This window comes from Plectropomus leopardus, chromosome 15 (genome assembly GCF_008729295.1).
Source record: "Plectropomus leopardus isolate mb chromosome 15, YSFRI_Pleo_2.0, whole genome shotgun sequence".
NCBI lineage: Eukaryota > Metazoa > Chordata > Actinopteri > Perciformes > Serranidae > Plectropomus > Plectropomus leopardus.
Window position 1 is genome coordinate 31830371 of NC_056477.1, and position 15174 is coordinate 31845544.

Here is a 15174-nt window from a genome sequence, read left to right on the forward strand (position 1 = left end):
ATGATATAACAAGTCCCATTATTGGGCCAATAAATATCAGTCCCTTAATTATCGTGCATCCCTAGTTAAAAGGGATCCCCTCTCAATACATTAGGTATCTACTACAGAAGCGCTTCTCACTGTAAAGTCTATTATTCAGTGTGCTCCTTGTTGAACTGTTAATGCGAGCACTGCTATGTGTTGGTATGATGGAATATGACATATATTCATATTACAAAGAAACCAATAAACATATAAACAACTAGTATACAGGATTAACCAGTATACTGCCCAACACTACTCCAAACATTGACCAAAAGTCCTGAAAGTGATCAGAGTCTTATAAAGTGTACAGTTTCTTGCATAATCCATCTGCTAAAGATAGTGTACAGTGAAACTGTAGAACAAAGCAGGTGTGTGTACGTCATTCTGTTATTTAAAAAATAACAGAAGTCTGTTATTTAAAAAATAACAGAATGAGTGTTATGCATCCATAGAGAAAGTTGTCTTTTGACAGCAAACATTTCATTTCATGTCTGTAACATGATATTGAAATGTTAGCCAGCTGTAACATTCTTCCTCTTCTTTTCCCTCTCTTGCAGAAGCTTGCAGCGCGACTACCGAAGACACGAGAGACGAGAGAGGCTCCCCACAGCTGCCTTTGTCCCCCAGGTAAGTTCTGAACCCTCCATCCTTTCACCCATCAACATGTCTGTCACCCTCTCTCACTACTGCACACACAAAGGACATGGGATACTGAACACACGTGACAGGCTGTGTTTCCTTCCTAACAAATAAAATGTATAATGGAAAGTGAACGGACAGCTGAGATGCCTGTGGTGATTATGTCTCACTTAAAAAAAAGAATTCAATCAATCAATTTCAAATCAATTTACAGTAATCAAATTTACCTTTGCAGTAATTTGTATTATTTTTTAACAGTGCCACACAAAGCATTTCTCTTTGGCCTCTTGTGTCACGCAGTGCTGTCTGTGTGTGCTAAAATGACTGATGAAGGTTGCATTTTCTCTTGAAGAATTAAATAATCCAGTCTGTTTCACTGATGCACTGATGTTATGTATTCCATGGTGTAGACAGCAGCTGGTGGCCTCACTCTGCACGTGTGTCCCTCAGCTCACTCAGACATCAGTTGAGGTGTATCTCCAGCACAGCTGGAAGTCAGGGCCTTATTTTGTCATATTAGGTTATGATGCAAGCTGTTGTGATGCGGAAGCATCCTAAGGAATCCCTGGTTAACCAGTTACTGTGTCTATGTCTCTGAGAACTGGATATCAAGCACTGACTGTGGTAAAAAAAAAAAAAAAGAGCGGTCTGCAGCAGAGCAATACACCCGCTGCTACTTTACCTCTGAAGTCTTTCTTTGATTCATTCACCTGTCAGACATAAATACATTGGCTAGGAATTCCAGCAGACTGATGTAGGCTAATTAAAAATAACAGTGTCAGATTTGCATCCCAAAGCTGAAACAGCTGATAGGTCCAGTGTATGAAGTCACATGTTAGTCTGCTGCTGCCTCCAGGTGATAATTATTAAGTCACTTATGCTGTGTGTGCTGAGTCTTGCACTTCTTCATGTAACAAGAGATGGTTGGTAGGAAAAATTCCCATGTTTTCAAGTGTTTATGTCACCAGGCAGTTGGTGGTGAGAGAGTTAAAATGCTGTGCAATGACAATACAGCATCCTATCTGTTGAATTTGACTTATGTGAGACTTAATTGGGTTGCCTCTCAAACATTATGCATCACTAAGTAGTATACAGTATATTTAATTTACTGGACCTTTGAAAGAACTTTCAGTGCTGTAAATATAACATAGATGCTTATGTGAATGGTATTTACAATAACCTCTATATGATATAAATGCTGTTTTTGTCATGTTTGCCATGTTTGTCATTTGCTTGTATGAAAAATGTATGACAAGTGGAAAAATTGAAAAAAACACAATATAAATCAGTGACCGATAAAGCCCTGGATAAAGCAGGAAAACAACACAGTTATCACGCTGCAGCCTCAGCGGCTAAAAAAATAAAACCAATACATAAGTGCCAAAAACTGCAGTTTCTAATCGCCACTTGAGGCTGGCTCCAGCAACACTCAGTCCCCATAGACTCTCATGTTAAAATGTCCAACTCTGCAGCAGAAATAAACATGTTTACAGCCTGGTCGAAAACAGTTTTGGTCTCTATAGTTAATTTTAACATTCAGGACAACTGTATGGGGATAGATTTTTGTATGACTCGCCTTTACTTAGGATGTCTGCGAGGCGTCACCACAGTCTGTGAGTCTACAAACTGTCACTCCTCTGCAGCACCACCCTCTTGTTTAAATATGGTTACTTCTGGCTCCAAAAACCAAAAAAAGATGGTGAGGCTGAAATGCTTAACTGGAGGCTTAAAACGGGTCCACAAGCCATCACAGTCGCCACTTCCATCATATATAGTTTGACTATTATTTCATACTCGCAAAAAGTCCACCAAGCTAAAACTGATGCAGTCTGTGTACACACAGCTCAGCCAGGTGAATTTGGCTAAACTTATTTGTTAGATATGACAGCCCCGCATAAATGGATAGTAAATGGACCTGCACTCGCAAGGCACCTTTCAAGACTTCTGACCACTCAAAGCCCTTTTACAATACATGTCACATTCACCCATTTACACACACACGTTCACACATTGGTGGCCACGGCTACTGTGCAAAGTGCCACTTGTCACTCAGCTTAAACATTCATGCTCACCCACACACTGATGGCACAGCTATTGGGAGTAATTTGGGGTTTATATCCCACATTTATGGAGTTCTGATGTTAGTTTTAATTGGCTTAGATTGCAGACAAGCCTGCCTTTCTGTGTGTAAGTTCTTTTTTTTCCCGCTGAATTTTCATGTATAGCGTTACAGACAGGCAGGTGAACAGTTAATCAGCAGCACTGATGGAGGCCTGTGAACACTTTCCAGTGGTTGCCTCTCTCTATATCTCTCATTTATTCAGTCTCTCTTTCAAACTTGGTGCAGACTAATTTGATTCTATGTTTTTGCTGCTTAGAAGAATTTGGATGGTAATAATTGGTGGTGTGTCATTGCATCTTGCAGGTTAAGGGGCTAAAATTAGCACGTTGATGTTGTGTTTCCATAACTGCTGATCAGAGTCGGAACTGATAAATACGCTCGACTACTGCAGAGTCATTTGACCTGAGTGTGAATGTCAATTGTCACCTCTTCCATTGCATTAAAAAGCCAGCTGTTAATGAATGTTAGCAGGATATTTGTGCAGTGGAAAAGAAGTGTTTTGTGTGACGAGCTTTTAACAACACTGGAAATCAGAAGTGTACTAATGGTCACAATGGAAGGAGGTGTAAAACAGCAGTGGTCATGTGAAGGTGTAAGACGTGATAGTGTATAACTCTTTTCCCGCCACTGAAGAGATTTACCGTCATTTAGAACACAATTTTTCCCTGCCATTGAATGTTGCACGTGGAACATTCGTTGTGCAATAAAACATATTTCCACGTCCAAAAACAAACGAACAAGACGCTCTTAGGTCCCAGGGTGACGGGAGGCAACGACTACTAACGTGCGGACTTTATCACTATTTAGAGGCTTATTGTAGGAAATATTCAAGGAAATATATTGTCATTTATTCCCATGCCTGCTCTTCAGAGTAACCGCAAAACACCGCTGTAAGCGGTCATCAGGCCATCCCCCACCCCCTCCTCTTCCTGCTGCGCCAGGTGTGAGTGTGACGGTGACAGACACGAGGAGAGGACACACTGTTTGTGGTGTGAGCTCACATGTAGTGAGTTTCCAGCTCGGTTATGTTAAAAGAACAAAGTGATATCTGATGTTTGATTACATCACAACAAACAGAACAACATGTAAATATGCAGAGATCATAACAAAGCTGTTACTTAGGGACTGTTCTGTAGCTGTGGTGCTTCCTGACATTTTGGGGAATGTTCCACTCTGTAGTTCCACTATTACTCAAACAGAATATTATTTTTGGCATTATTTTTGTACAATTCAAGCGAACATAAGAAAATAATAGAAAAAAAAGAAAAAAAATGTTACAATGTAACTGCCTTTGCTCTTGAAATGACTTTCTTTTACAAAAATTTGATTTTCTCAGCTTTTTGTCCGAATTGTCATTTTTTTATGAAAATGCACAAATGCAGATGTTGATAAAAAAAAGGAACAGAAGAAGCTAGAAAAAAGTGGAGTCAAAAGTGACAGAAATGGTTGTTCAACAAATAAAAAAAGAGAAATTCAGTCCCTGGCTTCTCTCTCACCTCCATACACAGTCACATGTGGGTGTGGTGTCTGGAGCGATTTGAGCATCCAAGCATTTCTGATGGAGTGTACTGGAACCTTAACAGAGATTCAGTCCTGAGGGCTAAAGCTAAATGTGAAAACAGGCATTTCTGTGCACTTTTAAAGTCACATTGGTTTTTATTCATAATGGTAACCAGCTTACAACAAACAGCATTTTGTGACAGTTACAGCTCCTGTGGGTATTGGAAGCAGGCCGATGGCTATGACCCATGGAAGCTGAATGCTTAGAAACGTTGACTACTTCGAAAATAATTATTTTTTTAGCTTTGAAAATGGACAGAAAATTTCAGGGTACAACATTTATGTTCATCTTGTGTGTGTCTGTGTCTGCCTGTGAGAGCCACATGAGAACAGGGTTGGAAGTCATCACACATCAGTGCTAATTGATCTGTTAGTGATTTAACATGGCAGTAAGTGTCTGTGAGATAGCTCGGTGGCGGTTTGCTCTTAGCTTCAGAGGAGATCCTCCAGCCGTTGCAGGTGTGAAAGTCTTTCAACTCAGAGCTGCCAGATGGTCTGGCACTTTTACAGATTATTGTGACTTTCTGTGTCCCACAACTGAATGAAGGACTGGGAGCAGGAGGTTTCTGTATTGAAAATAACTTGTTTTCCAAAACTGACTCAGCACCTTAAAACACTTTTCTGGATTATGTTAGTTGGAAAAAAAAGTCTGTTAATATGTCAATAGTTAATTAGTTCTTAAGCAGACAAAACAACCAGAAACCTTGGGCCATTGTAAAAACAAAATAAGCTGTGTTTCAAAAGCTTATATATTATTATTTATTATTATTATTATTATTATTATTATTATTATTATATATAGCAAATATTTAGCTTCTTTGTCACATGAGCTATTTCTATCTTTTCTAATCTCCACTGATTGTCCACTTTATTTAATCACATCTATTTGTGTTTGGCTAACCGACATGAGCTCCAGTCTGTAGTGTCTCCATCCAGGCATCAGAGTCATGCCGTTTCTGTCACCTGCCCCTGTAAATTATCAAAAGCATGGCAGCCACGTGAGCATAGTGTGTGTGTGTGGCCATTGCTGACTGGCAGGCACCAGGTGGGCACTGGGAGGGTGCACTTTAGAACACAACCCACAATGCACTGCGTCATGAGGGCCAGGGCTTTGCCGGCTGAACTGACAGCAGTTACAAGTTTATCAAGAGATTATTATTGGATGGGTCTGTGGATTTCTGTGGATTTTGTCTCGAGTCACTTTCATTAATATTGCAGATTCTGTCCTGTGGCAACAATGTCAGTGGATGGATTCTTCGCTCTTGAACAACTTTGATTTAGCCAATTCATTTGCTGGATTTGGCCTACATACGCTAACCCCCAAAGCATTACTTCTTACTAAACTTTTATGGGCATTTAGCATTAAACACACACTGTATGCATACATTAGACATTTATGCTTGTCACAGACCCCTAAGAAATAAAAAAAAAAAGATTATCTGAAAAAAAATGAAATAAATTGAAAAATAATCCATCCATACCTTTACAGTTGATCTCTCCTATAGGTTGTTTTCCATCACAGATTTGCACAAAAATTCTTATTTTTGAAATGTGGAGAAAACACCATTGTGAGATGACCACTAATCCAGTGATTTTATTCGACTTCTCTCGTGATGTTCTGTGACTCCTCTGGTGATAACATTCCAAAAAGCATAGTGATGGATGTTCAAAACATCATCAGCTTTATTTGTGTTGCAGCCAACACACTAGCCGTCATTATTTCCAATCCAAGGTCACGTAGGCGGTTATGGAGCCATAATGGAAAGGCAAGCCCCTTATACGTGGGACCAGCCACGTATGAGGGATTACTGAAATCGTGATAGTCCACGATTTCATAAAGGAATTGTGGATTCAAAGCAGATGATCCACTCAACTTTTAAAGAGTTATGCAATGCAAGGACACCTTTTGTAGCTCCTGCTGCATCATACCCGAGGGAGCCAGTTCCTACTGACAAGCACATAGCCTTAGCATCATGTGACACATAAAAGACAAAAAAGGATTTCCATTGCAATTCTGCCAAAATTGGCTTTTCTCAAATTGCCTGAAATGCTACCTCATGCATGTGTAAAAACTTTTGCAATTACTGTTTTTTTTCCCAGTAGGCATATTTTGTGCTCACAATTTCAACTTGCGCAGTATGAGGGTTAATGGAACCTCGTGATAACCATTCCCTTGTAATAGTCTTTTTTTTTAAGCCACCAGCAGTATATTTATCAACCATTTGTATCTTAATGGCCATTCTTGAAGTATAAAACCCCAAAAACAAACTCTCCAGTGGTCTAGTACATTGGAAAATACCTTGTAGGGCTTTGTTTATCCCTCTACAATAGTCTTTAACAACAGAGCCATTTCAAAAGATGTGGTAGTGGTTTGCATTCTGGTTTCCACAGTTTCCCCAGCAAACAGGGAAACATTTATTGAATATATATGTGAAACTGAGTATGTTTTATTTGATAGACCCCTGCAAAGGTTTGATACAATTTTACGAACAGTAACTGATTTATATGCTTGTGTGTTTAATGTTTAACCTAATGGTATCTGCCTCTGTTACAGTTTTTATCCTGACATAATGTCACATCTGCAGCTACCAGCAGAAGCATTGTTTTTCTAGTAAGTGTATACATAACTTTTTTGTACCACCAATCTATACATCAGGTGAACATAAAGGCTTTTGTAGTGCCAAAAGTTAAGATGAAGGTATGATCTCAGACATAACTGTAACTCTGTGTCAGAGTGTGTTTTGGCATTATGGATGTCTGTGTTTCAGTTGAAGGAAACTGAGTGGTATTCTGAGCTTGACATGTGTCTGTGAAGAATGAACTTTGAACTTTGTTCATTTTTCAGCCTGTGAAAAATGAACTTTGTAACTTACTAAAAGTAGAGCAGCAGAATTTGAGACACCTCGGGGCTCAAAGGTGCCACAGGGTCTGTTGTCTTCCACATGTTTATCCTGACCATCAAACACAGCAGTAAGCCTAAACATAGTAACATACACATTGCTTTAAGTGATGGAGTTGAATCACCAGACGCATTGCTGATGGCTGAGTGGGCCTCATATCAACAGTCTGGGTATGTTGTGCCAATCATGGTCCTATCAGGGCTGGACCATGACTGGGTTTAAATGGACAATGATAATACAGCAAAGCCCTTGAGCCGGTATCAGCCGACAACTGGAGGCTCTGAAACTCACATGTAACACATTCCACTCTGTATCACATCCAGCGCACTCCATATCATAAGGCCATGTGTTGAAGGTGTCAGGGCCCATAGCACTCATATACTGCTGTTCTCACTGCAACCAACCTACTGCTGCTCTCCCCTTAGAGCATCTATGTACTTGCTTATGCACAGTGGCTGTTCCACATGTCCTGCTGTCCTATAACATACAAACCCTAAAGTGACTAGAGCTTGTTCACAATAACCTGCAAGTAGATGGTTACTATAAGCATTGAAGTTTGTTCTTAACCTTTGGGAACAGTATATGTTAAAATAAATAAATAAACAAAAATTAAAAAAAAAAAAAAGGTCCACTTACAAGTGGATGATGAGTTAAAGTGCTGTTATATGATCCAAAAGCAGGCACCACTGACTTATTACTAGGATTGCAGTGGTGTGAACACTTCAAACTGGTTTGATAAGCTAAACTTTACAAACCGTACAATTTGTATGAATACATTTCAAACAACAACCAAACAATGTATATTCAAAACTACTCTAAAGTTTTTCTAACTTTTCAAAGAATTTCATGACTGTGGGAACCCTGTTTATGGCAACCAGCCAATCATCAAACATTATATGCTATGCTACAGGACAGATAATATACATTTTGAAACTTTAAATAAACTGTGTAATCTGTTTAGAAACTAAAGCCTCTTTCCCACCTGACTAAAAACCTACTTACACCCACTAACATCTGGCATCTGTATTTAACGGGAATGTTTGCAATCAGCATTTTCTTCGCGGTCAAATGACTCCTGTAGTCACAGGTATTTATTGGCTCGTACTACAATCAGCTCCGTTTGGCAGTAATGAAAATGTGACATCTGGGTGGACTTTCTAATTTTAGCCTCTTTACCGTGTGATGCAGTGAAAGGCTGCTGCAAAATACCAGCTCCCTTCACCTAAGCGGCACTTGAACAACTTTTCATATTTAGTCAGAACAGAGTTTGAAAGAAAAACAAAATAAGAGAAAGAAAAAAGTAACCGTCGTAACATTTTCACTGATCTCCATGCTGCTTTCTCCTTTTTGCCTACCTGTTTCCCAGCCCATCAGTGATGTCAAATGCAACACACCAGACAAAAAAAAAAAGAAACAAAAAGGAACACTTGTCTGTGGTCTACTGTTAAAAAGAAATCAGTCTACTCCCCTTTTTAAAACAGGTAAAACAGGTTTTCATGTACTTAAATAACCTACATACACACACTAATTTTGGTTAAAAAAGGTTACATAAACAAAGTGTAAAGATGATCTGTGTTTTGGTGTTCTGCAATGTGATCAGGCTATTGTTGTGTTTCCAAACAAAGGATACAGTGTGTATACATTATACAGTGATTAATGGCTGTAAACATACATGAGCCAGAGTGTATCAGCCTCATCCTGTCATAAACTGTGTTTGCATTTTTATTTAGAACACCACAGAGAGAGCCAAAAGACAAATCCCACCCATGTTATTTCTGGGCACAAGGTCATAATAAGATGCGTACAAGTACAAGTAGTTCATGGGGTCTGAGTAAAAACAGGAACAGGGAGGGATGTGATGGCAGTCTCACATTCAGGCCCAAAGTCTGAGAGGTGACTGGATTCAGCATATTGTGGTCAGCCAGTGGCTGAGTGGCCTTTCTGATGAGAGCAAACAGAAAGAGAGGAGAAAGAAAAGGATTGTGAAACACTGATACCCCTCCTCCCTCTCCTGTCAATTGTATTTCCACCTCAGCAAAGAAGCCCTGACCCACAGGATATAGTTGCTTTGTGCCACAGCATTACAACACCAAAGGACTGTAAGCGATGGGGGAGGGCTCTGAGGAGCCATGCTGAAGGCAGAGAACATGGCAAGTTTGGACACAGTTTGCGCTGAATCATTGATCTGTTATATGGTTTTAGTTAGATTTTTTTTCATAGTTATATCAATATTCCTATAATTAATTACAATGCAGGACCCACCAGGTATATGGTGAGATCTGTTGCAGCATCACTAAAAATACATTTAGATGGACGAGAATCCAGAGCAGTCAGACTATCAACATCACAACATCCCCTTATCACTCCTCTGTTAGCTAGATAATAAAGGCATTATAAATAGTCAGTAAAAACAAGCTATGGTTGGTCAGCCAAAACATTTGATTAGGGCAGGGTTCATACACATTTTCCATGAGTCTTTTATGACTTTAAGGCACATTTTTAAGAACAATCTCTGAAATTAGTCTTTTTCATTCTTGCTTTTTAAAATATATAATATTAAAAAAATCAGAACAGGATTAGAACAGAATATTTAAATAAAACTTAGGGACTGGTTGCTATTTACAAGAGGGGAGGGGGTGGTGCAAAAAGGGAAAGGCATTAATAATAATGCCTTTCCCTTGTCAAATCATTTTTTAAGCACTGGGGAGGGGCTTATGTTTTTGGCTTTAGGGGAGGGGCATATAACTTTCAGTGGCTCGATTTTGTATTTATTTTACTGCAGAAAAAAAGCATGTGGCCTGCAGGAGTGGAAGGCTTGTTTTCTTTTTTTAAAATGGCCTATTTTTGTCTTGAAAATTTCTGGTGCTTTAAAAAAAAACATTTGGTGATTTGTTTTTTCTTTAAGAATTTTTGGTGACTTTGAAAGAAAATTTGCCTCCCAGGCCAAGAGCTTTGGAAGACATGGCGTCTTCAAAAGTCCCCAAAAATGACACAATTTAACACAGCCAAAAACTGTTTAAATAGAAATTGGCAGTTGGATTTTCACATTTCCAACTGTATAATATATAATGTGTTATAATACAGGTTTATAAAAAAAAATACGTAGTAATTAGTTTTCCATAACTTCATATCATAAAACGTGATATTTATAAAACGTGAACATTAACAGTTGGATTGTCAGTGCAAACACTCATTAATTTCGAGTGGCTAACTCCTGGCTTCTCTGATCAGCTGACTGCTTGTGCTTGTTGTCTGTCAAACTTGATTGTGGATATGCTGCCTTGTTTCTTTGGTGAGTACAATAACAGAGATATGGTCCTAACTATCAAAATAAAACTTGGTGTCACAAATGTCCTCAAGACCGCGATGTGATACTAAACAGCTTTTATTTCAAGCCACACTCATTCAGATCAGTTCTATTGTAGTTTTTCTTTGGATATTTTTAAGTTTATGACCACACGTCTATCTTTGGGAAAGCTTGTCATCGGCGCTGTAGGCTCATCTCTGCAGAGGACAGGCCAATAACATGAACCTTCCACCCACAATGGCTCTGATGGGAACATGGCCGGGTGGTGGGGGTGGATTAGCCCTGGTTAAAAACAGAAAGACACTGGGAATGGGCGGGGAGTTTGGGGTCAGGGACCAGGAAAGAGACAGGAGGGCTGGTGGCTGGGTTTAAGGCCCTCAAAAGCCACTTCTGAGGGAGGAAGTGGACTTTGACAGTTTACCTGGCCAGGATCCCAGGGGAAGCCATTACAGCAGAACAGAATCTGACCCCTGACCCCAAACTCCCCTCCACCCTCCCCTGGCAGCCACACAACATGGCAGCCTGGCATGGCTGGCATAATGCAGTTTACACCCCATCAGACTACTTCAGACCAGTTCCTCATCCACTAAGACTGTAGTTCCACAATCAGTTATTGGATTGTAGTTTCTGGTCCTGACATTCATGATAATGCAGGTTGAGGCTTGAGACACCAGAGCTGCAGGAAAACATCACTCAGTATGTTTCCATGCACAGTTAAGTGGAGCCACAGTTAGAGCTCAATTAGGCCATTTAATTGGCAGCGGAGGAGAGCTTGTTGCTATTGGACCTTCTTTCAGTTGACCTGTTATGCCACATACCAAACAAGTTAGCAAGCAGCAAACAACTTTTCATCTTTTTATTTCATTAGTACTCTATGGTTTACTTGGTATATTTGTCTTGAATTATTATTATTACTAGGGCCCCTGCACCAAACAGTGCGAGGACCCTCTAGAAACTGAAGGAATTATTATTATTATTATCATTATTTATTATCATCATTTTTCTGTGGCATTTTTTATAAATTTATTTATTTATTTATTTATTTATTTATTTTTCTCTTAAATGAATCGCCTTTTTAAAGGCTTTAACATATTCAAAAAGTCATGAAACTTTGCAGACTTATCAGGTCTGGTGAAAAATTAGATATTTTAATGGTCTCATGCGTGGGTGGGAGGAAATGTATCAGTTGTGCCCCCTACTGACTGACATTTTACCTAGAGCTGTGAAACTTTGGAGACCTGTGCAACACCCCAGTAGCTACAAAAAAAGTCCCTTGGGGCCATACCGTAAAACCAACAGGAAGTCAGCCATTTTGATTTGAAGTTGTAATTTTGGTGTATTTTTGGCCATTTTCAGGGGTTGTAATTTTGAGAACTTGTCCTAGAGATTTCATCAGATTGACTTTAAATGTTATGTCTACCTTCATAAGACCTTTGACAGCAAAAGTTGTTCAAATCATGAGTTTTCATCACACCGTGTGAGCTGTATTTGCATGTTCTGCCATGAACCAGGAAGTAAACAGGAAGTGGTATGTAACTCTGCTGTAAATGGTCCAATAAGACCCAAACTTAACATGTTTGATAGGAGTCCCGCCCTGAACACATCTATATGACAATTTTAAGTGATAATGAGAGTGCCACCTATTGGCACAAGAAAAGCAAAGTTTTACAGTAAGATGTCCAGCTCCAAGCAGGTAGACTTGATTGATCTCAAAATGGTCTCAAAATATTTTTAAGACGTTGATGATGCTTGAAAATGAATATTGAGAGTTTTCATTGAGAGATGTTACCGAAGTCGGATGGACAATTTAGATGTTTCGACATGACATCAAAAACTGTTGTAACTTCGCCCCAGATGGTCAGAGCTTTACAAAATTTCACAGATTTGATAAGAGTCCAGGCCTGAAGACATCCGCAGTGCAATTTTGAATCTTATTCATAGCACCACCTATTGGTAGCAGGAAGTTACTTTTTTTACTCTTTGATTTTTCCCCTGTAGCAGGTTAACTTAATTGACCTCCTGTTCAATTAGAATACTGTAAAGACCTTCATGATGCACAGAAATTACACTTTTTCGTTTTCATTAAACGTTTTTGCCAAAGTTACGCATTATTCGCCATAAAACTGGAAGCACTTTTTGAGAGGCAAAGCATCCACCAAAACTCACCAATCGTTGCACACACATCAGAAGTCCTAAAATGTGATATTTGATATGATTTTTTTTGCACTGATGTGCCAAAATGGCTTTGTAGCGCCCCCTACAGATTTCAGCAAAGCAGCCCCTGCAGCACATTTCACCTAGAGCTACAAAACTTGGGAGGCATGTGTAACAGCCCAAGACTTTAAAAAAGCCTCTTGGACCCATGCCCTAAACCCACCAGGAAGTTGGCCATTTTTAATTGAATGTGAAATTTTGGCATAGTTTTGGCCATTTTCAGGGCTTGCAATGTTTCAATCTTCTCCTACAGATTTCATCTGATTGACTTAAAAATTTAAAAATCCTCTCAGAAGGCCTGGAATATCAAAAGTTATTACATTTGTGAGTTTTCGTCACATTGTGTGGTTGTTACTGGGCCAATCATTTCCATGTCTCACCATTAACCAGGAAGTAGTTTATAACTCTGAGGGACATGGTGCAGTCTTCACCAAACTTCACATGTTTGATGACTGTCTTGCCCTGAACACATCTACATGACAACAATTACCATTACTTTTAGCGCTCCTTACTGGCAACATGAAATGTCATGGAAATTACACGCTTTCTTCTTTGATGGAATGCTCCTACAGATTGTATACGATTGACTTCAAATCTGGTGACAAAACCTTTAAGCCCTTAATGATGCCTCCCTCTGAAGTATGGGTTTTCCATGAACGCTGTTGTCATGGAGACCCAGTGGTGGTGAAAAAGGAAGTTGTTGTAACTTCACTTTACATTGACCAATTGGCCCCAGATTTTACAGTTGTGGTCAGGCTGCAGCCCTGAACACATCAACATGTCCTTTAATATGATACTCACTGAGCCACCTACTGTCAACAGGAAGGACGCTTTGTACCACAACTATCCTTTGATTTTCATGAAGTTTACATGTTTTGTTCAACAAATAATGTAGAACAATGCCACAGATTTTGTGTGTCCAAAGGAAGTAATTTACCATGTGAAATATCTCCCTCAAGGGTCCAAAGTGTCTACATACTTTTTCCAAGTTTCACTAAAATGGATGATTGCATCACTCAGTCCTTACAGTAGCCTTGACTTGCGTGGGAGTGTGAGGGCCCGTTCATCACTGCTTGCAGCTTTAACTTTGTTTTCTTCCCTTCTTCTTTTGTTTATTCTAGCTTTCTTCTGCGAATTTATGCTGTTCGACATCCATGTCAAAGATAGACTAAGAGCATGTGCAGAACACTGAGGCTAGTTCAGGTATAATTGAGGTGTATAGATGAAAGAGTAAATCAAGCACATTTTAGAGGTTAGCCCAACTTCAAGAAATTCAACTCAGTACAATTTCAGTTGGATGAACATGTTTACACAAAGCCCAGTTTCAGTTGGACTGAGTGGCCTTTTACAGGGCAACGATTTTTGCATAAAACGTTGAAATTTTATCGCGGTTTGGTCTTTAGTTCACATGACAACGTATCCTGCGAGAAGGGTAAGAACGGTGACATCATGGCTGCATTTTGCATATATGCATTGTCTTCTTCTGTGGTGTGTCATTACAAATTTGCACCACCAGCTACTGGCCTGGCATGCATACTACAGTGTTTTTGGTTGTTTCTGTGGATCTGTGTGCACGAGGATCGTTCTCACAATGTTATCATATGAACACAGATTTTTTTAAAGGAAAGACTTTGCCATTTTTATTAGGGCCGTTCTTGTCTAATGTTGCCTAACACAATAATTCCACTTTCTCTAACATTATGTAAATATACTGACTTTCCCACTAAGTCACTTGCCACTGAATGATATGTAGTTTGCTTCGTTTAATTCCTGTTAGTCTCTGAACTTGAATACCAATCCGGCAAATTGGGCATCTGCCACAGGGCCCCCAAACTTCAGACTCCCTGTCAGGCAAATAATTAATGTCTATTTAATTCATTGCATTTGATATTATCTGAAATGTGTGTCAGTGGTAAATCGAGTATGTTGTCTCCTTGAATACGTCAACTATCCAAATTTAATATGAATCACTGTCAGTTGACACATTAAACAGTTTTTTGTTGTGTCACTGTCTCCAAAGCAACAGCAGCAACTGTCACAGACTGTCAACATCATGCCACCACTCCCAGTCCTAAAAAAATGCTGAATCAGATTTGAGATGGAAAATTCAGATTCAGGTACAGCCCTCGCATCCTCTTTGGGTGACTGAGTTTACTTTATACAAAAATCTTACAAAGTGCCTTCAAAATCACTGCTTGTGACAGACAGACAGATAGAGGAAGTGACAGACCAACAGGCTGAGGATGATGCATCGTATGTTCCCCACAAATTTCATCAGAACAGACCTAAAGATATCTTCTCAGCAGCAGAAGTGGATCTCCTCCCTGTCGTTTCATGAGAACACCAGAGGAGCTTAGCTGTGCTCATGTCTGTGAGATGAAAATAGACCCTGGTTAGGACAGGAGGGG

At 39.5% G+C, this 15174-nt stretch overlaps 1 protein-coding gene across 18 annotated transcripts in view; it reads left to right on the top strand.

Moving 5' to 3' along the window:
* The window catches only part of col13a1 (collagen, type XIII, alpha 1), a 155309-nt gene that overhangs the window by 13384 nt on the left and 126751 nt on the right, over window positions 1–15174 (top strand). For all 18 annotated transcript variants that reach the window (XM_042501749.1, XM_042501757.1, XM_042501752.1 and 15 more), the window contains exon 2: window positions 582–651. In XM_042501749.1, coding sequence (XP_042357683.1) covers window positions 582–651 — 70 coding nt within the window. The remainder of the gene's footprint in view (window positions 1–581; window positions 652–15174) is intronic.